At 40.9% G+C, this 21508-nt stretch overlaps 1 protein-coding gene across 1 annotated transcript in view; it reads left to right on the plus strand.

Annotated features, from left to right (window-relative positions):
• The window catches only part of NIBAN1 (niban apoptosis regulator 1), a 123640-nt gene that overhangs the window by 53401 nt on the left and 48731 nt on the right, over positions 1–21508 (plus strand). Inside the window, exons 2-5 of the mRNA XM_065409902.1 lie at positions 6576–6706; positions 8915–9046; positions 9929–10043; positions 11511–11678. Of these exons, the coding sequence (XP_065265974.1) occupies positions 6576–6706; positions 8915–9046; positions 9929–10043; positions 11511–11678 (546 nt within the window). The remainder of the gene's footprint in view (positions 1–6575; positions 6707–8914; positions 9047–9928; positions 10044–11510; positions 11679–21508) is intronic.

Genomic DNA, 21508 nt, shown 5'->3' on the forward strand with positions numbered 1-21508 from the left:
CTGACCTCAATGGGGGGTGCTTTAGAATATCCGACCCAAAAGCTGTAGTGTGTAAAGAAAGCTAATGACGCTGGAGATTTCTCCAGTGAAGAGAAAGAAACTTGGTAGCATCTTTAAATCCTAAAGACCAAGTTCTGGCTCTACTTACAAAACATGTGTGTGTGTTTGTGTAGTGAGTCTCTGAATTTTTCTTTCTGTGCACGGCAAATGCAGGCAGAACTGCCTGGATGGGAGAGCAGTGGGGGCTGCTACAGCTGGTGCTGAAAGGAGCAATATGTGTTACCAAGTTCCTGTTTGCAGGTGTCCTTAGCTTCCAAGCCACCTTACAGCACCTCTAAGGAGTGCTACTAGGCATGCCAAGCCTTGATATAGCACTGCAGAGTAAAATCTGCCTGTTCTTACAGAAGTGCCAATGTGGCTGTGGGGAAAAGTTTGCCTGCGTCTCTTAGCACCCCTAATACACTTTTACTCAACATGAGACAGAATTTAGCCCTAGCTTTGGCAATTTATGATTTTTTAGGATATGCAGATTAGAGGGGAAACAATGGCGTGAAAGCCTCCAGGGTAGCCCAAGAGAGATTAATAAGGAAGCAATGAATTTCAGAGAACAAGCTGTGCTCTGTTTAAAGTGCTGTATAACCTGTTTATCTTAATAAAAGCATGTACATTTAATTTGTCTTGGGGAATGAGTTTCAACTATTTGAGCACATAAGGACATGCTATATACCCTAGTTCAAATTACTCACAATTTTCATAAGAGTGTCCAGCACACGATTCACACTTAATATACCCCAGACACTCGTTTTAGCAAATATCCAAAACATAACCCCAAAGGAAGATAAGGTGTACAAGATGAGGTAGGGTGCTCTGTTAAAATGTGTTCAGCTAATAAATTAAGAAATATGTAGAGTGAGTTCTCAAAGTGTCACGGTTTTGTTAAAGCACCATGGAGGGGATGGGGTGTACTGGGTTTGAGGAGGAATTCTGATAACACAATCTCTACGCAAAAGAATAAATGGACACAAATCTGACATCAGGAATCATAACATTCAAAAACCAGTGGGAGAACACTTCAACCTCTCTAACCACCCAGTGACAGACTTGAAGGTGGCAATTTTGCAACAAAAAAACTTCAAAAACAGACTCCAAAGAGAGACTGTTGAACTTGAATTAATATACAAATTAGATACAATTAATTTAGGTTTAAACAGAGACTGGGAATGGTTGGGTCATTACGCTAATTGAATCTATTTCCCCATGTTAAGTATCCTCACACCTTCTATGGGTCATCTCAATTATCACTTCAAAAGTTTTTCCCCCCCTGCTGATGATAGTTCATCTCAATTGATTGGCCTCTTACAGTTGGTATGGCTACTTCCACCTTTTCATGTTCTCTGTATGGATAAATAACTTCTTTCTGTGTGTTCCATTCTATGCATCCGATGAAGTGGGCTGTAGCCCACGAAAGCTTATGCTCAAATAAATTTGTTAGTCTCTAAGGTGCCACAAGTACAGCTCTACCCTGATATAACGCTGTCCTCGGGAGCCAAAAAATCTTACCGCGTTATAGGTGAAACCGCGTTATAGTGAACTTGCTTTGATCCACCAGAGTGCGCAGCCCTGCCCCCCCGGAGCGCTGCTTTTCCACGTTATATCCGAATTCGTGTTATATCGGTTCGCATTATATCGGGGTAGAGGTGTACTCCTGTTCTTTTTGATAACACAAAGGAGAACTCTTCAGCCTCCATTCCAACTTCCTGGATTTTGATGGTTCTTATTCTCTTGTTGGATTCTGAAATCCAAACCAATTAGCTGATGATGGATGGAAAGAAAAAGAAGGGTTTGGATTAAAAAAAATTCCAAGAACCCATAATCTGTTCCACTGAGAATAACAAACTGCAGATGTAAGAAATTTAAAAGAGCGTATTTAAGAAAGAAAAGAAACGACCTTTCATTAGTTGGGAATTCTAGATCCCTCCCTGCCTCGAAGGGATCACCAGTATATGTTTCTAATACAATGGCATTTGTTCTTGTTCTTAAAGATATATTGTTGTTTGCCTTTAAGGCTTTGCAACACAAAAGAGCAAATGCAGGCTTTCTTTTGTGAAGTGAATCCTGAAGACTTGTGCAACCTTAGCAGAGTTTATTCTCCATAATGTAAATCTTCAGTGAAGGAAAAACATCCATCTGTGCAGAGTATTGTCATCCAAATTGTGTAGAAAATCCCTCAACCTCCATGGCTGACTTGTTCTTGTTTGTAAATTCAGCTTTGATTAGTCTTCCATTGATTAGTCTTCCATATCACATTCTGTTAGGATAAACATTATTCTAGAAGAGTTAGGTTTCAAAACACATTTCATTTGTAAAGGCGGGTGTTGCAGTGTAGCCAAACAAACCAAGTGGGAAACTTGGCTCTGCTTGATATAAACAACTCCAAAAAAGAAAGAAGCACTAAATTTGGGAAAGAACTTGGGGAATTCGTTCCTTGAGTGTTCTGATAATGCTGAGAAAACAAAGTGGTTTGATCTGTATTTATACCACAGTATCATTTCATAGGAAGGGTTACCCTTTACTTGTACTTCAATCATTTATATTTTCAGATAACACAGTCTTGTCGTGAACAAACTAAAAAAGTTAACATGAACAGTACATCAGGGGCGTACTCCTACTCCCACTGAAGCTGGTGTCAAGACTCCCGTTCATTTGAGTGGTGCAGGATCAAGTTTTAATTTAGTTTGAGATTCTGAATGACACTTGAATATTCTCTTCTCTTTTATTATTATGAGAAGCTTATTCTAGCATAATGACAACATACAACAGGTGGTGCAGAAGTTGAAATAAACACAATAGAAATATGGTAATTGCTCATTGGTTAATGTTGCAATTGATTATATCATGCCTCATACATATCACAGACATAGAAGAAATATATGACATAATCTTTATATGATAAATTGAATTAATCCTAGATCTTTGGCTACCTCACATGTACCTGGCCTACTAATTCATCTCTGCTTTGTATTCACCAAACCTCTGAGCCACTTCAGTCACTGTTGAAAAGATCTCCCAAACACAGCCTGTTGGAGGGAGATTTACTATTTTCTCCCCAGAGGTAGAACTTATTCCCTTTTATAAGTGCTGGAACTAGGGGTGCTGGGGGTGCTGCTTCACCCCCTAGCTTGAAGTGGTTTCCATCATATACAGGGTTTACAGTTTGATTCAATGGCTCTCAGCACCCCCACTATACAAATTGTTTCAGCACCCCTGCTTACTTTCCTCCCTCCCCCTGAAAAAATTACTAGTCCAAGATGCAGACTGGTGGATTTAAGGTCCAGTATCTTAGACCCTGTGTGACAGAGCAACTTGACATTGGAAGTTTGGAGTCTCAGAGAAGAAAAAAATAAGTTTTTAACAAGCAGGGCTTATTCCCCTATTTGTTTATTAGGCCTCCAGTCTAGGTGGGTCAGGGCTCCCCTTTCATGCCAGTGTAACTAGGCTAAGACGGTCCAGTTTCAGGAAAAAGACTATGAAGCAGGCCCTGGGAGGCTTGTCAGTGAAAAACAGGTATGTTTCATTGACAGAGTGGGGAAAATGATGCCTGCCTGTCAATCTTCTTTTTGCAAAGCCTGCTGGGAAGGGGTAGAGTCTGGGGCCCTATAAAATGCAGACTCTTGACAGTCAGCACCTTCTGCTGTCCTGGAGGTCTCCTGTGTGAAAGACCTTTTTAGTTCTATATAGATGATTCTGAAAACTGTCTTACTGACCACTTTGGGGTAACTCTTTTATGTAATCTTTTGTCTGGGAGCCATTGGGGATATCCTGCAAGGTTGCTGAGTGCCCTTTAACTCCCTTTGAGGTCAATGGAGCCCACAAGACTGGGCCCTTTGAGACTGCCGGACCAAAGAACACCCAGGCTCAATTTCCTAGTGAAAAGACTGTCTAACTGACAGATCTGAAAATTTAACTCAACCTGGGATCTGAGAGTCAAGCTGGATCTTTCCTGCTCATATGACCATCCTCAACAATAATGATCTCACAGGCTACCTCTGCAGCTTCACTCTATGCAGAGGAATTGTGCACCTGTGACGCAGTTGTTTTCAGTGGAGTTGTGGAGCTGTAACTGTCTTCTGTGTGGTTGTAGAGGTATAAAATGAGAGCAGAATCGAGCCCTTCAGTTGGAATTTACTCTGCAGTGCTATTGATGCCCAAGTAGAAATGGAATCCAGCTCACTCTTAGCTGAGCTGGTTCTACAGGGTGAACAGGAGTAAAAGTTTTATTTAAAGTCAGCAGATATGGCTCTCGGTACATGCAGGGAGAAGATATGAGTATGAAGGTGCCATTTGTGCCATACTCACTTTATAGAATAGACTCACCAAAGCCTGCTTAATGGAACTTCTTTTTCTCATAGCTTCCCCCGCTCCCCCATTAGCAGGAAGTTTTATGTGACTTGCAACTAGCCGAAAATAAAATTGCCAGAGCAGGAGTGTTTGGGGTTTTTTATGTCTGTACATGCTCTGAGAGAGAAAGAACTACCTTAGGTTCTATGCAAGAATCAAGAAATTAACTGGATCTAGGCATATAGGACAGAATTACTTCCAGTTACTCTGGAAAGCCTTTCAGATGGGCTTCTGAGTCTAGAGAGCTGCTGGCCCAGAAATACATGAAGGATTAGAAAGGAAGTCAAGGTGGGCTCACTGGATAATGGCTGCTAAATTCAAGTCAGCTCTCAATACCAAGCGTCACGTTATAATAACAAAACATCGTTGTGGATGGGATTTTCAGAAGTGCTATGCCCTAGTTTAATTACACTTTCATTGCTGTGGAACTACCATTGACTTCAGTGGGAGCAGACCAGACCGTAGTGTTGAACACTTTTGCAAGTTCCACCCACCTTGCAGCAGCAGTTTGCCCTGAGCCCCCAGCAGAGAAGCGTTCTGTCTTACAGCAGTGTCAGCTATAGGGAGTTCTGAGACCCATTTGCAGAAGGAAATAAAGTACTCACAAGTGCTAAAATATTAAATCTCACACTTTTAAATGTCAAAATGTCCCTAACTCTGTCTCTGGAAAATACAGAGATTTTTTTTCACCCAATTTATATTTTAAAAAAATCTTGAATTATTTTAAACATCAAAATTAAGTGAAAAAATTCTGGGGAATGCATTCATTTTTAAAAACTTTGTTCCCAACTACAGTAAGACTAAAATAGAGGATGGTGGATGAAGTTTTGTATGGTTTTACATTTCCAGTAACAACATATATGTCAAAACCTTTAGAGTACATCCAATCTGCTATGGACTTGTGGCCTGTTCTATAAAATGCAGAGCTGGTAGGAAAAATTCCTATTAAAGTTTTTTTATGTCAGAATTTGCCAATTTGTCAAAATTGAAACCTTTTTGCGGAGATGGTTTGATTTTGAAAAAGTTCTGAGCTGGAACTCTGCCAGCCAACCCACCTGCTGGACTGCTTTTGGAGTCAGGGACCCCAGGGCTCCTAGGGTCTGTGGTTCTGGGGCAGCCTGCCATGTGAATTACCCCAGAACCAGGGTTCTATTTCCTTTCATGGAGAATCTTGAAATTATTGGATTTTGTTCCAAATTGGAGCTAAACCAAAATTTCAAAATATCAAAATCCTCCACGAAAGGGAGTTAGATACCTTTCTCCACCCAGCTCAAATAAATATCTTTGTAACTGAGCCTTCATAGTATCTCTAAAGAGGCATTGTTGTCTAGCATGCAGACTGAGAGACAGGAGTGCTAGGTTCCCAGTTCTTCAACTGCCCACTGAGTCACCTTGGGCAAATCATTTAACTTCTGTTTTAGTTTCCTTGTCTATGAAGTAGGATAATCTTATTTTCTTCCCTCACAGGAATGTTGAATTTTCATTTATTATTTGTAAAGAGCTTTGAAAGTCTCATATAGGAGATTATAGAAGTACAACATAGCAGTATTGGTGCTGATGATATCTGGAGTCCAAAAGTAACTTAAATCTGTTAAAAAAAAAATTCCCCATAGAGTGTGTCTGTGTCGTGTTTATGAGAAGAGACCACAATGGCCAAACCTAGAAAGTGTCCTTTTTAAAGAGATTGGAGAAAGGTTTCTGAGCCAGAATACAATCTGTGACATGTGACAAAGCTGGCTAATTTACATGAACATCCCCCAGTATCTTGTGTATATCTTTTTTTTTGGCTTGAAACCCTTATCTTCCTGCTAAGGTACATCGGCTGTTCTGAGACACTATGTCATGAGAATGGTAAGATAGCATCTTATCTTATAGGGAAATACATTTTAGTAAGTTTTAAGAAAAAGATTAGGTAGTTATAGTGTATGAATAAGAACAGCATTTGCAGTAGATTGTGTAAAATAACAATTTGGGGCACAAATGGCTCGCCAGCTGGAATCAAGAAGAAACTTCCATTGTGTTTACAGTATCACACAGTTGAGTACATTATAGGTTTCTGGCTTGCTCTGAAGCAATGAGCATTGGCTGCTGTTAGACAGTATGTTGATATGGTTTGTACTGCTATTCCTAAAATGAATATAAATTAAATGTAATTATTCTCATATGTTCTGTTTCAGGGAAAACCGAGGCTGTAATCAAAAACTTCAGCCCACACTACCAACGCCAGTATGCTGTTGCTTTTTGTAAGCACATACAAAATGAACTGGAACAGCACCGAAACTTCCAGTCTCAATTCCTGAAAACCAAGGTAAGAGGAAATCTTGGAGGAATCCTAGGTTCTATGATGTTGCCTGATAGCTCTGCCCTGCTAACACAGAAACAGCCAGACCTTATTAGCATAACTATCTTAAATATACACAAAATGCACTCTGAAACTCAAGATTACATCTGTAACCAAAAGAGGCAGAATTTCAGAAGTGCTGAACACCCGCAACTCCAGTTAAAGTCAGTGAGAACAGCAGATACTCAGGACCTCTGAAAATCAGGGCCAAAGTATCCTAACTGTGACATATATATAAGAAATAAATAATGTATTTCCATTTTCCTTACTTATATTTTTGTCTATCTTTTTAATGGCCTGTAAATTTGGACACAAAACATCTTGAGTGCATCTCTTTTACAGTTAAACCCATGTATGTTTAAAGCTATGGTGTGTGCATGATTGGATAGATCTGTAACAAACTTGCAAGTGCAGATGCAGTTAGCATCCCAGCCAGAACTGTTTTCTTTTCGCACATGGTAAAAATGTTAAAGATGTGTATAAGTGTGACTTCAATTGCTGTGTTTGAGGCCTTTTGAAAATTTGGCTGTTTTGTGGTTTAGACATGAAGTAACTTGTATTACCTTTTTGGGGAAGAGAATATTTTGGAATAAGAAAAATACTGATATGAAACATACGTTTCAACAGGGATCAAATTTGGTGTGGAGGGGAGGAATAGTGGGATTCTGATCACTTGCAAAGTTTTGTAGGTATCTCAGGATAAAGTCGATACGCAATGGTTAAGGCTGCGAGTCTGTCACGGAAGTCACGGATTCCATGTCTTTCTGTGATCTCCATGACTTCTGCCGCTGGCAGGTGTGACTGACCCCAAGGCCAGCCGCACTCCTCCCCACCCCCCATAACAATGGCGCTCCCAGGCTGCCCCCCGCCAGCAGCGTCGGTGGCAGTCCTGGGTCGGTGGGGCCGTCCCCTGCCAGCAGTGGAGGTCCCATGCTGCCCCCCCCAGCACCAGCGGGTACCCCGGAGTCTCTCCCCCCAGCATCAGCAGGTGCCCTGGAGCCCCTCCCCCCAGCACCAGCGGGCGCTCTGGAGGCCCCCCCCCAGCACCAACAGGCATCCTGGAGACCACCCCCCCAGCACCAGCAGGTGCCCCAGAGTCTCTCCCCCCAGCACCAGCGGGTGCCCCGGAGGCCCCCGCCCAGCACCAACAGGCATCCCGGAGGCCCCTCCCAACACCAGCGGGTGCCCCAGAGCCCCCCCTCCAGAGCCGCAGCTGTGCCCCTGGAGTTCCACAGAACACCAAAAATTTAGTCAGGGGTATAGTACAAGTCATGGCCAGGTCACGGGGCTGTGAATTTTTGTTTATTGCCTGTGACCTGCTCATGACTAAATCTGAGCCTTAATTATGGTGGACGTTTCTGTGGGAGAGTTAGCCAAATCTGTAAATCATGCCTGCAGGATTCCATAGGAAAGGCCAACACTTGTCAAACTAATTCATGGAATAATCTAAAGAAGCATGTATGTACGGTTTTGATAAGGGAAGGAAATTCAGAGAAGTTGACCATAATTGAGAGATAGGTGCTAACTTAAGCATTTCACTAGGATTGGCCTGAAATCACAAGTCCTCGCCTTGAGAGGTGTGAAACCTCATAGTTTATACTGTTTATGTGGGTTGGCTAGGCAAAGAACCAGCACTCAAACACAAGCATTGCCCTTCGAAAAGATATATATGTAATAGGGACAGCAAAGCCAAAAAAGTATAAATGAAAGAAACATGAAATATTTTATGCCCATAGAATTGATTCTTTCAATCATAAAGTTAGTCTCCAAAATAAAATGGTCTTTTAACACGTAATGGAGAAGCACCTGGGAACAATGGGCCAGCTCTGCTGCAGAACTGACATCTAAAACAAAAGATTATTAATGAACTTGCTAATATTACCACCATGAAAACTGAAAGGTTAATAAGAACTCCTCTGCCACAGAAATCTAGAAATAAGTTTGGAGAGAATTAGGCCCACTAGCGCCCAACCCTCTGAAGCCATATGAATTCAATCACCTGGGTTGCATCTACTTGATTCAAACAGATGATCCTTACTCTGAATTTCAAGAGAAGGCCCAAAGAGCTCCCAAATGGTCCTTGCTAATATGCCCTCTGGAAAATGTAGAAGGAAAACCTTCAGAATAGCCAGTATTTGTGCAAAATGCTTTCAAATCTGATCACTTTCTTTTTAGCCCCCTGTGGAATCTGGGATGATCTTGTATGAAGCAGAGTTGTTGCATTTTGCTGAAGATCTGAAGAAATGGAAGGAGAGATATATTGTGATCAGAAACGACTATGCAGTGCAGAGCTTTGAGAGCAAAGAGGTAAAGCTGCTCTAGGGTGACCAGATGTCCCAATTTTATAGGGACTGTCCCGATATTCGGGCTTTGTCTTATATAGTGTTACCCCCCCATCCTCTGTCCCAATTTTTCACACTTGCTATCTGGTCACTCTAAGCTTCACTCTCGCATGTTACTGCTTCCGTGTGGAGTTGGTAACATATGACTGGGTCTGTTGCACCTCATTCTTTCTATTAGATTTAAAAAAATTACTGAACTCAATATTCCCAAACTTGTCGATAATCTGAATAGGAGTGGATTCTAGGCTAGTGCAGATGCTGTTTTATTATGAATGGATCAAATTCTGAGCTCAGATAAGCAGGTGCAACATCCATTAAGCACTTTTCATCTATCAAACGTTTTGCAAGTATTTACAATTAATCTTCACAACACTTCTGTCTTCCCCATATATATCCATCTATCAACATTTCTAAGGGGTCTGTCACTGTAGTACCTAACCAGTGTTTCTGGAACTGGAATTTAACTAGCAATTTATCTGTTGATTCCCATATACCACCATGCAGCTTTCTGTTTAGCCGGAATGTTGGCCCTGCAATAGTGCCAATGTCCAAACTAGTTTTAGCCATCAAACTAAGTAGATATAGCTTGAAAGTTGCACAATACCAGATAAGCAGTACCAGAGGGCCATTTTTGTACACATTTTGCTGACCTTTTTACACTTAAACATTATTCAGATTTGATGCTTTCAGGAAATAGATCTGAATTTAGCCCACCAAAACTGCTGTCTTTAGGGAGGATCTATGTACTAGTTCCATGTAAATGAATTGGGGATATGTTATAGGCTGAGACTACCATTTTTAAAATCTTTATTTTGATTCTCTCCCTCTCATGTCCCTCCTCCCCCAGGCTTACCAGAAGGGAGTCAGCCCTAAATATCGTATTCTTCCTGCAGGAGGCAAAGTACTGACCTCAGAAGAAGATTACAATTTGCTGTCTGATAAGCATTTTCCAGACCCAGTTGGTAAGCACTGTCAAAAACTGAAATGCCCAATCTCAACCACTTTTTCCACCGTCTTTTTTTAGATCTCGAGGCTATGTTTTAAGCAGTGTAACAGAAGATGAATGCTCCATGTTTTCCATTATCGAAACATAATTCCAGAAGACCACATACTACATGCTATTAATTAATTAATGAATAAGTACTGGATACTTGTTGTCATGCTGTCACTACAAAATAGTTTTGTGAACTGCACAAAGCAAAACCACAAGCAGACTAGAAAACACCACTTCCATATTTTACTTATCCCATCATTGGGATAGCTCCACATTACTTTGTATTGCTTATACACCACAATGATTTTTCTTCCCATGAAGAGGAAGAAAGCTCTAAATCTAAGGGGCCAGATGTGGATTTGGAACAGCTAAGGAGGGGGATAAGGGACACAGGTGTCTTTCCATTGCCTTTCTGACCTCTAAGTCTTTTCAGTGCTGCTCTAACTTGTGATTGTTGGCCCAGGATTGCCAGGGGCAGCATGCTTCAGTCATGCCCTGTCATGGTCCTTGAACACCTGCTAATACAAATAAATAATAATAGTAATCATACACCAGCTTTAGGCCATCTGGGGACTCTCCTATACAACGACTTCCTAGCTGCCTTTTTCTGGCAGCTCTGTCCCCTTTGTGCCAGCCAAAGATCTGGCTTTGTGAGTTTAACATCTTTACTCCAAGCAAAGTCTCTAAAGAGACCGTAAATGGAATTGCCCGTTGCACATTGCAAAGCATAGATACAATGACTTTTATTCTACTTAACTATAAATGGAGTTCTACAATATCTGTGTGTGGTCCAGATAGAAACATAAACTGATGTTTTAAGGGACTTTGGACCTTCTTTGATCTGTCCAAGAGCACAGAATTGCACAGAGCTTTCCGAAGACAGTGCGTCTGGGCTTAAATGGAAGGAAAACTGGGGGTGAGGAAATGCACACTCTTTCTTTTTGCTTAAATATAATTTGCTCAATACATTATACAGAGGAGACAGTAGGGAAAGAAATGAAAATTCCCCATGCTTAATTTTTTTTACCATGAAAGCCCTGCTGCCTAGCCTTTATAATCCATCAAAAATTATGATTCTCCAAGGTGCCTAAACTTTGCCCATCTGAGGGCTGTATCTAACTTGAATACAAACGTGCCCCTGTAACATGGAAGTGCCATCTGCAGAGATTGCAGGTCCCAAGCATGCAATGCTGCAACGTAATCTGAATGACCATTTGCTTGGATCAAGATGGACCATTTCATCCTGAGACCTGTACTTTTCCTAGGCCAGATCTCCATGATAAAGAAGAAATGTTGTTTGAGAACCTTAATGGATTTATTTCTCCTATAGTTTTAATCACAAGGTAAAAATGTTTGTTAAACTGGCCAGAAAAGCCCAGAAACTTGTTTTAAACCAGATATTTCTACTTATGTATGTATGTATTTATTTATTTAGCTTCTAATGAGAAGGAAAATGCCCAGGCATTTGTTCTCCTGCCAAAAGAGTTTCCAGTTTACCTGTGGCAGCCCTACCTCAGACACAGTTACTACTGTTTCGAGGATCCAGAAGCTCAGCAACAATTTAGTGCAGTGCTGAATGACTGTGTCAGACACTTAAACCAAGGTAAGTACAACAATGGCTTCCTCTTGTGCACCCATTACCTGTGGTTAAGCCTGATTAGCCTGCTGTAAGATCCATCTTGTGGAAAAATAAAATATGATGGGAGTCCCATTCTGTCTCAGAGGTGCTTCCCTGTAAGTGCCTTGAATAAAATCTGTATTAATATAGATAATTTTCTTTCAGTGCTACAGCTAAATCTGGTTAAAGTTAAGCTATATTTTAGCAAGTGTGAGCACGTTACATTTTATAGGATTCAAGCAGTTATTCAACATGGCTTTTAAAAGTTGTAGTGTGCTTGGATGCAAAACATGTTAGCCTCTTTGAAATGGTGTTCCAGTCCCTCATGGGAATTTACCATAAAGTAAAATCATCCAAAGAGTTTATTGGACTCCTGCTATATTATGTATACATGGTCTACCGGACCATCTATGATGTATCCTGGCTGCAAGATGAGAATCTGATGCATGCTATTTAACACTATCAAATTTTTGGTCAAATGTTATAGAAATCATATGTTAGAGATCACATTGAGATCATGATGGTGCATCAATGGTGATGTTAGAATTTATGTTTTCTTTGGGGGATGTTCACCCCTCTACTGATGGCAGCGCAAGGGCTATGCACCAAGTAAGGCCTCCCGGTAGAACCTGAGTGGTGCATTCACTCTGTGATTTTTCTCAATATTTGGGACTAAAAGGCTTTTTTAAAACTATGAGTTCACTATGAGTATAATTGGTGGGAGTATTTTTTTACATTGACTTCAGTGGGAGCAGAATCAGTACCTGCATAAAAAGAAATCATTTAAAATCTTCGAGACAGCTGGGCTGAGGTGGGTATCCAAAGGGAGTGAGTGCCACAGCCAAAGGATTACTATATCAAATGCTTGTTTACTTGTTGTTCTAGCTTGTGAAGATAAAACCCCTGGAAGATGGCTGGGGCCAAATCACACATAATTGTCAGAGCAAGACTTAATGAATAATGATCAAATATAGCCAGATCCCTCACTGTCCAAAAACTAAACTGGATTACCTTAAAACATAGTAACTTCTCTCTTAAAATAAAGCGACCTCTCTATAGGCAGCCACTGAAGAGAATATAGGGTCCACAGATGTCTATAGTGCCTTTATTGCATCATGCCTGAAAGTTCTCTCTTGAAAGTTGTGCTTGGTTTGCAATTTCAACAAAAGTAAAATGTTGGGCTGGTTTACAGTGAGGTGTCAGTTGAGGATACTTCTTAAAGGCTTGCCAAAAAGATGAAGAAGTCCTGACCTCACCAGTTTCATAAGGAGTTCTTAGAGCCGCTAATGGTTTTCATGGGACAGTATTAAGAGGTTACAATATAGTCACTACTGAAAAATTTCAGGATTTAACAGCTTCCATATAGTGCTATTGAAGACCTCAGTATTTCTATATATTTAAGATTAGAAATAGCTGCAGTATATCAGCTACCATTGTTTGGTAATGGTAAATGTCTGAATTCTAGTGGTGAATGTATGTGAAGTTTCCACTGCGTAAACGTTGGCTGAAGATACAATATTATTGATTTATTTTTTCTCCAGGAACCTTTCTGAAAATACTAGGGTATTGCATGTTAATGATCCAAAACACTGCAGCTTACAGGAACAATTACGCACTGGGTTTTTTGGGGGGCCATTAGTGCACAATACTGCAGATATTTTCTCATAAGAAACACTTCCAACCTCCAGAGTAGAGGCTGTCTTTCCCTCTCCGAATGAGTTTTGACCGTTAGTATCTAAAGAAATGACCAAGGGACAAAAGTGTTCATTTAACAGCAAAAGACAGCTTCATTCCTGTCTTCATTCAGGGCTCAGTCCCACTTCTCACTTACTGAGATGCATATTGCAATATGTGTCTAACTGATTTTTTAAGATATGCAACTGTTTGCACCCATGAACTCAATGGTGGTCATAGGCAGTCACATAATCCCATGAACACCTGGGGGCTCTATGCCTCACCAGTAAACAGATGTCATGGACTCTCTCAAGGTACTGCAGCCTTCCTCTAGGGACCAGGCATGGGTGGTCAGACCTAATGGTCAGAGTCAGGAGCATGGAACCGGAGCTGAGGTCAGACCCAGGTGCTAATCCAAGGGTCAGAGATGGAGACAGAGTCAGGTACCAAGCCAGGGGTCAGAGCTGAAGTCAGCATCCAGTGTAGGTTATAGGATCAGGGACCTGGAGCAAGGCAGGAAAGCAGGAACCAGGAACAGACCAGGTCTGGGATTAGGAGGGCAGGAATGGACAGGAACAGGCTGGGAGTCAGGCAAGTAAGCAGGGTCCATAGCACCAGCTAGTCAGGGATTCACCTAGTTGCTCAGACAACTTCCTGTGCCTCTTTCAGGTTTTAAGTAGTGCATCTCAGCCAATCAATGGGGTTGGGTTTCTCCCCCAATCAGGAGCTTTGTGGGTGGGGCCTTTTGTGAGCTAGAGCTTTGGTAGCCCCCTTTTTCCACTGGCTCAGGTGAGCTGCTGGGTGGCAGCCCCAGTCTGACCATTGTCTGGGGATCTGGGGATCAAGGCCTGTGATCCCTCATACCTCCTTTCTGTTCCTTCCTTGCTCGTTTGCAAGCTAGTACCAAATTTAGTAAGACACCAGCAGGGAGATTTTTCTCTGTTCTCTGCTTACCTTGTACAAATCTGGGTAAGCTGCACTTTTCTACACAGGTGTAGCTATATTAGTGGCTAAAAGCCTAATGTAGACACGACCTCAGTCACAAGAAGCATAAAGATTTACCAAATTAGGGCTGGATTTATATGTGAAAGGCCTCTGTTTAGGAGGAACACATATGCACTTAGCACTTTCAAGTATCTTGAAACTATAAAGCTTCAACAAATATTCCATGTATAGCTGTCATCTGAAGCCAATTTCCCACAGCATTCTTACAGGGAAAGTTTCCCCTTGTGGTTTATAATTCTGATTTGTCTGCTCTTTTAGCTGTGATCATACAGTACAAAAGTGCTCCAAACTAAACAGCAATACTTTGGTTCTACAGCAAGTTACAGAATTCACAATAGGGATAGAATCATGTTTTCCTGGCACTGTGTACATCTTCTGTGACTTGGATCGTTTGTAAGTTTTTGGATTTTGTTTTCCTTCTTATTGGACAAGTATTAACAGACTTGACAGGGCTTTTGGCAGCCTCCATTCTTAACTGAAGTTCACCATGTGCTCTAGGGGACAATCCTGCACTGGCAGATGATGGGAGTAGGTGACCTAATAGGTCTTTTCCATCTTAATGTGTGTGATTCAGTGTTTTACTATATTTCACACATTTCAGCTGTTGCTGATATATGTGCCTGTTCCAAGATTTCTTGCTCGCCTCTTTCCTGAAGTCAGGCTTTTATCTGATACAAGATTTTTAATGAACACTAAGGTTTTTATACCAAGGCACATTACATCTGGTATATTCCCACTCAAGAAACTTATTTGCTAAAAGGAAATCAGAATAAAACATATCATTATTCCAGTAGAAGAGCCCGCACATTAAAAGCTAAGGAAATTGTAAGCTAATGTTACATAATTCTTATAATCTTACATGCAGTTGCTTGTGAACACATCATTAACAGAAAATGTCGCACTGACCAGCACCCAAAGAACTGTAACTCTTCCCTTGGAGAAAACATTCCTAACAGTTATTTGAGGGAGTTAATATTGGTTTATATGCTTTCTCTCATAACTGTGTGAAATGCATTCATTTTATTCATGTCAAAGTTTTATAAAGTCTATGCTTTTGCTCAATCATATGCAATCATACGCAACCAGACATTTTAACAATTCATGACTGCACAAATGGCCTATAAATAATGTTGTCCACTGATTAAAATAAATCCATATACCCATAACTAGACAAACACAATGAGACACAAAGCAACTGTATGAACATATCCCAATTCTAATCACCATGCAAGGCATAAAAGTGCTCTTCAGATGAAAACTGCAACTGTCAGTGTTGTAACAAACTATCACACTTAGTATACAGAACAAATACATGCACAATACCAGTTATACACGCAATAGTTTGTAATTCACATTTTCAATTCAATCAATCACTTCTGATTAATAGAAGTTATATTTCTTAATATTGTGTGTGCCTTTTAAATATTGCACAGAGAAGTACAGGGATTTGGTGCTGGTCAGGGAAGAGATTTTTTGTTTGTTTGATGTATATGAGAACTGAGTGTTAAAGTTGGTGTCAGGATTGCATATGTAACCTTTACCTTGTGAGTTCCTTTGGTTTTAAATGTTTAGACTATTAGGGCTTGTCTACACTTAATACACTGCAGCAGAGCAACTGCTCTGCAACAGTTGTGCTGCTGTAGCGCATCAGTGAAGATGCTACCAACACTGATTGGAGAGGTTATCCTGGCGGCATAAGTACTCCACCTCCCTGAGAGGTGGTAAACTAGGTCAATGGGAGAATTCTCCCATCAACCTTGTGCTGTCTACACAGAGGTTAGGTCTGTTTAACTGCATCACTCAGGGATGTGCATTTTTCATACTCCTGAGCGATGTAGTTATACTGACCGAATTTCCTAGCATAGACCATGCCTTAGTGATGTGTGTAATAGTATGTCTTGTTGTTGAATTGCCTGTAACAACCTTAACGATACTGAACAAAGCTTTTGTATGTCAATTTCCTAGATTGAAATAGAAAAGAAACACAAGGAGTCATGAAAGTTATATATGCAATCAACAATGATTAAGGCTAAGATTTTATCACGGACATTTTTAGTAAAAGTCGTGGACAGGTCATGGGCAATAATGAAAAATTCATGGAGAAACCTGGGCAGCTGTGAGTGGACTGGGAGCTCCAGGGTCCTCCCTGCTGGTGGCTCCGAACTCCGGGGGTTCCCCCTGCCGCCACGGAGGCCAGGAGCTCTGGGGGTCCCTTCTGACACCTGGGGAGGTGGAGAGCTGCGGGGATTCCCCCCTGCCTCCCATGGTGGCGGGGAGCGTTGGGGTCCCCCCTGAGCTGCGGGGGTCCCCCCTGCCGCCCACAGTGGCCAGGAGATGCGGGAGGTCCATCTGCCACCAGCAGCAGGGGACCCTACAGCTCCCAGCCGGGGCTGGCTGAAGTCATTGAGGTCTTTGGAAGTCACGGAATCCGTGACTTCCGTGACCTCCGTGACTAAATCGCAGCGTTAACAATGACTCACTCAAAGTACTGGACATTAGAATGTCTTATACTAAGATAAGGAGCATTAGTCAAGGCACCATTCTCCCCAAATCTTCTCAAAAAGTGCTAGGTAGCTTTAACTTTTGCCAGGAGAGTTCCTAGAAAATGGCACCAGGTATCTAGATGCAATGTGTTATCTGAAATTGCCATGCTATTTTCCGGGAAAATGCCACTGGAAGTTCTAAGCTGAGTTTATAATGCTGTTTTATAGCTGAAAATTCTGTAGTTTGTTTTTTGAAATATTTGTTTTCTTCCAAGAGACAAAGTTAATTCCTTCATGCACGCAGATTGTTTCTTGTAGAGTGTGGAGCTGCAGTGAGTCAGCATGTCATCTTGACAAGGGAGTGCTGCTGGATTTTCCTTTTTCTAAACTGTTTTAACTGTTTCAGCTTTGTTTCATTTTTTTGGTCAGAACTCATAGAGTCCAAGGAATAATTACAGTGGGATTTACTGATCACTGTTTCTAGATATGAATCAACTCTCTTCCAGAAATCAGGTTTCAGAGTAGCAGCCGTGTTAGTCTGTATCCGCAAAAATAACAGGAGTACTTGTGGCACCTTAGAGACTAACAAATTTATTAGAGCATAAGCTTTCGTGGGCTACAACCCACATATGCATCCGAAGAAGTGGGTTGTAGCCCACGAAAGCTTATGCTCTAATAAATTTGTTAGTCTCTAAGGTGCCACAAGTACTCCTGTTATTTTTCCAGAAATCAATTCCTATTGGTGCTGGTGTGTTTGCCCTTCATTCATGCTGATCAATGAGGCTTTCGGGTTATAAGGATCAAGCCTGCTGTACACTAGGAAATTAGGTCGGTATAACTACGTTGCTCAGGGATGTGGAAAATCCACACCCGTGAGCAACACAGTTAAACTGACCTAACCCCTGATGTAGACAGCACTAGGCTGGCTAGAGAATTCTCCCATCAACCTAGCTACAGCCTCTCAAGGACTTGGAGTACCTACACCCATGGGAGAACTTCTCCCATCGGCATAGGTAGCATCTTCACTGAAGTGCTACAGCAGCACAGCTGCAGCGGTGCAGCATTTTAAGTGTAGACAAGCCCTCAGATTTGAAGTAATCTGATTTTCTTCATTATCAGTGGTTTGGTTACAAATTTTGCACCTTTTCTGAGTCCAATTCAGCTGCAGTTAAAGAATATTTAAAAATTTTGGGAGTGACTGAGCCAGTCAGAACCAGCCATAGTACCAAAAAAAAACCCCACTTGCAGAACTTGCTGTATGCTTTGATTTTTTGAAGCAGTCTCCTTTGGCAAATTCACTGTTCGATGAATATAAGTGTAGTAATCAGCTGTAGGGATCCAAATGGGAGTTGCCCAACTAGATCTTTATAACACAGTTCTACTTTGTCAGCTTTCTGGATACATCAGGTTTTATTGTGAGAGCAAATCAAATGCAACTTGATTTTAAGCTATACTTGCATTCACTTCTCTTTTTTTTTTTGGTTGGTTTTTGGAGCCAATATATTTCAAAGCCAGTATCATACTTTTTCTAGTTCCTTTTCACCACTGCTAATTGAAGTCTCTGGCAAAAGTGACAAATGTCTGATTGGCTTCATCGATGCAGAATAAATCTCTATAGCACCAATTGGTGTGGGAGAGTAGTCAAGGTAAATATACATGGCTAGTATAAATTTGCCACTGTTGATCACTCACCAATGCCTCACCAGTAGTTTGAAAGAGGTGGTAGGCTGACTTTAAATTATATTGGTACAGTGCCACAAACATCCAAAAAACTCCCTCTACTACCATATTTTCCTTGTTCCACCAACAGTTTAATAACTAAGGAATGCAGTGGCTTCTTGGGTAAGGTTGCCACCTTTCTAATGGCTGGTAACTGGACCCTTGATGTCGTGCCCCATGCTTCACCTTTTCCCCCAAGGCCACACCCCTGCTCTGCTTCTTCCCCCAGGCCCTGCCTCCTTCTCTACCTCTTCTCCCCAAGCCCCGCCATGCTCCACCTCTTCCTCCTCCCCCAGATAAAAAAACCAGACATCAGGGCTTGTCAAATGGCACCCGGATGCACAAGCTGAAACCTGGACTATCTGGGTGAAAACTGGATGGGTGGCAACCTTGTACTCAGCATTGCAACACTTAACTGATTTAGGGGCTTAAATCTCATTTTCAAAAGGGATTTAGGCACTTAGGAGCCAAAATCCCATTGGCAGTTGACATTTCACAAACGAAACCTGGGCTTTAAATCAGTTAGGTGTTGCAGTGATGAATGCAGCTTTAAAATACTTTTAAAAATCTGGGCCTAAGGGCTTAATTGAAGCCCACTGAAATTAATGGGAGTCTTTGGGCACTGTTCAGGTGCTAAATGAATAATGTATCTGGATTAATTTCACCTTCAAAATATTCTCAAGTGAAACAAATGGCTTTGTGTATTATGAAAGAGGATTTCTAAAGGACTTAACTAAACATGACACACAGGTCAACCACAAAACATACTTTGCAAAGGAGGCTTTTTCAAAGCCAGCAAATTTATCAGAGTAATATTAGTGGGACAGAGTAAAATGGCATAATGATGAGTCTTGAGAAATTAAGACAGTAATTCTTGGCCTCCTCCCTTTTCTGAGATTTGGTGAATCAGATCAAATTTAACCTTAGAAGCTTTGTTCCTCAGTAATGAGGCATAAAAGTCAGTCAGTTGTTTCAGGGAAGGTATAGTCAAAATGCACTGGAGAAGATACGTTATTTTCTGATTGCAGTATTACACAATTATGTCTACTTCATTATTTTCATTCCTTATTTTATATGGCACTCAGAATATTTTCCCAGGGTCACTACATTTATTTTTTCTTTAAGCAACATTGAAATGAAACACAATTTTTTTTTCTAGATTGACATTCATATAGAGTTTTTGTTTTTGTTACAAAAATACAAATGAGCTGGGCAAAAGATAGTAGTCGTGAGAGATTTGGATCAGGAGTGACCTGGGGACTCTCACTCCTTGACCTAGTTGAGGTTGGAGAATGTTAAGAATGCAGGCCTATAACAGTTCTAATTTTTAGTGAATGTATAGGTTCACTCAAGACTTGCAAAATCACCCACTTGAGAATTTGAGATTAATAACTGATTCAGAAATAAAATTATAGTATTGGTTAGTAAACTTGTGTCCTAATATGCAGTGGTGGTGTAGCCAGGTTAGTCCCAGGCATTAAAAAGACAAAATAGGTGAGGCAATATATTTTATTGGACCAACTTCTGTTGGTGAGAAAGACACGCTTTCAAGCTCACAGAGCTCTTACTTTTGAGCTTACACAGAGCTCTTCTTCAGCCTGAAGAAGAGCTCTGTGTAAGCTCAAACACTTGTCTCTCACCAACAGAAGTTAGTCCATTAAAAAAATACTGTTTCACCCAGTTTGTCTCCCTGTATCCTAATACTCATTTTTCATTGATTGGCCTGATACAACTGACAGCAGAAAGGAGAACTATTTGACTACTAATATTATGTTATGTGGTTTTAACTTTCCCAGTGTACATTTTGGATTGTAGATGGAGGAAGACGTTGATAACCACCACTTACTAATTAAAAGCAAAATCCTTAGATCAGTAAATGGTTTTATATCACAGCTGCACCTTTTGCTTGCATTTTTGAAAGAGGCTGCTCTTCCGTTAAAACCACCATTTTACTAGCCCATTGCTGGACCTTCTCCTGTTCTTTGTGAAATCAGAATGGAATCAAAATGGAAAAAAATCTTACACTCAGTGCTGGTATCTAAAGAAGTCTGACTGAGGGGCGGGGGGGAAAGCTGTTAGTGAAATTCTGAGAGACTCAAAGTTAGGGCAGACCCTTCAAGATTTAATATCCCGTTAGCAGACATGATACATCTCATCTTGATAACCATCATCATGATACAGGAAACCCAATGACTTTCAAAAACACATACCACTGTCTAGCATTTGACCCTACTTGACAAGATATAAATAAATATGATTGATAAGATTAAAGTGCAGTGGAGCTGAATGTACTCTGAATGCTGTGTAGGGAATGTTCGTGTACTGGCCAAAATTTGGGAGCAGAGGGAGGGGAGATAAGATGATCTCAGATTTTTTCCATTAAAAATGTCTACAGTTCCCATATATTCGATCTATTTTTCCTCTGAGTAATTACTCAGGCTGGCAGGTGTTTTTCCTCATTTATTTCTGCTTGTCTTAAGTTACATGTTTTTAATTCCTGTAATATGTCTCAGCATCTCCTGGGACATAATACAAGATAATGATTTAAACTGTCACTTCAGTCAGAGTTGTAAACAGGAGATATTTAATGGCTGAGTTATGAGATAAGTGGGCTAGGTCAGAAGAAATGCTGACTTTCCCCAGACATTTTCTTCTCTTTCCCTACTGCTTTCTGCACATCTCAGACTTTCATCCCTTTCCTACCCCTTTCCTCAAAGAGCACGCTCCATCCTTCTCAAAAGCTTCTTATGTACCACATATGCTCATCCATGTATAATGCAAAATAGTTAAGTATCCAAAATGACTTTAGAAAGTATTTTGGAGTCCTTATGCTGCAAACAAGGCAATGTTTCCTGGCAAGAACAGCTGAAGAAAGGAATGCTTTCTGTTGCTTCTCTTAGGTGAAATGATCCAGAAGACATTAGTAAGGAAATT

The sequence above is a fragment of the Emys orbicularis genome, chromosome 8 (genome assembly GCF_028017835.1).
Source record: "Emys orbicularis isolate rEmyOrb1 chromosome 8, rEmyOrb1.hap1, whole genome shotgun sequence".
Classification (NCBI taxonomy): Eukaryota; Metazoa; Chordata; order Testudines; family Emydidae; genus Emys; species Emys orbicularis.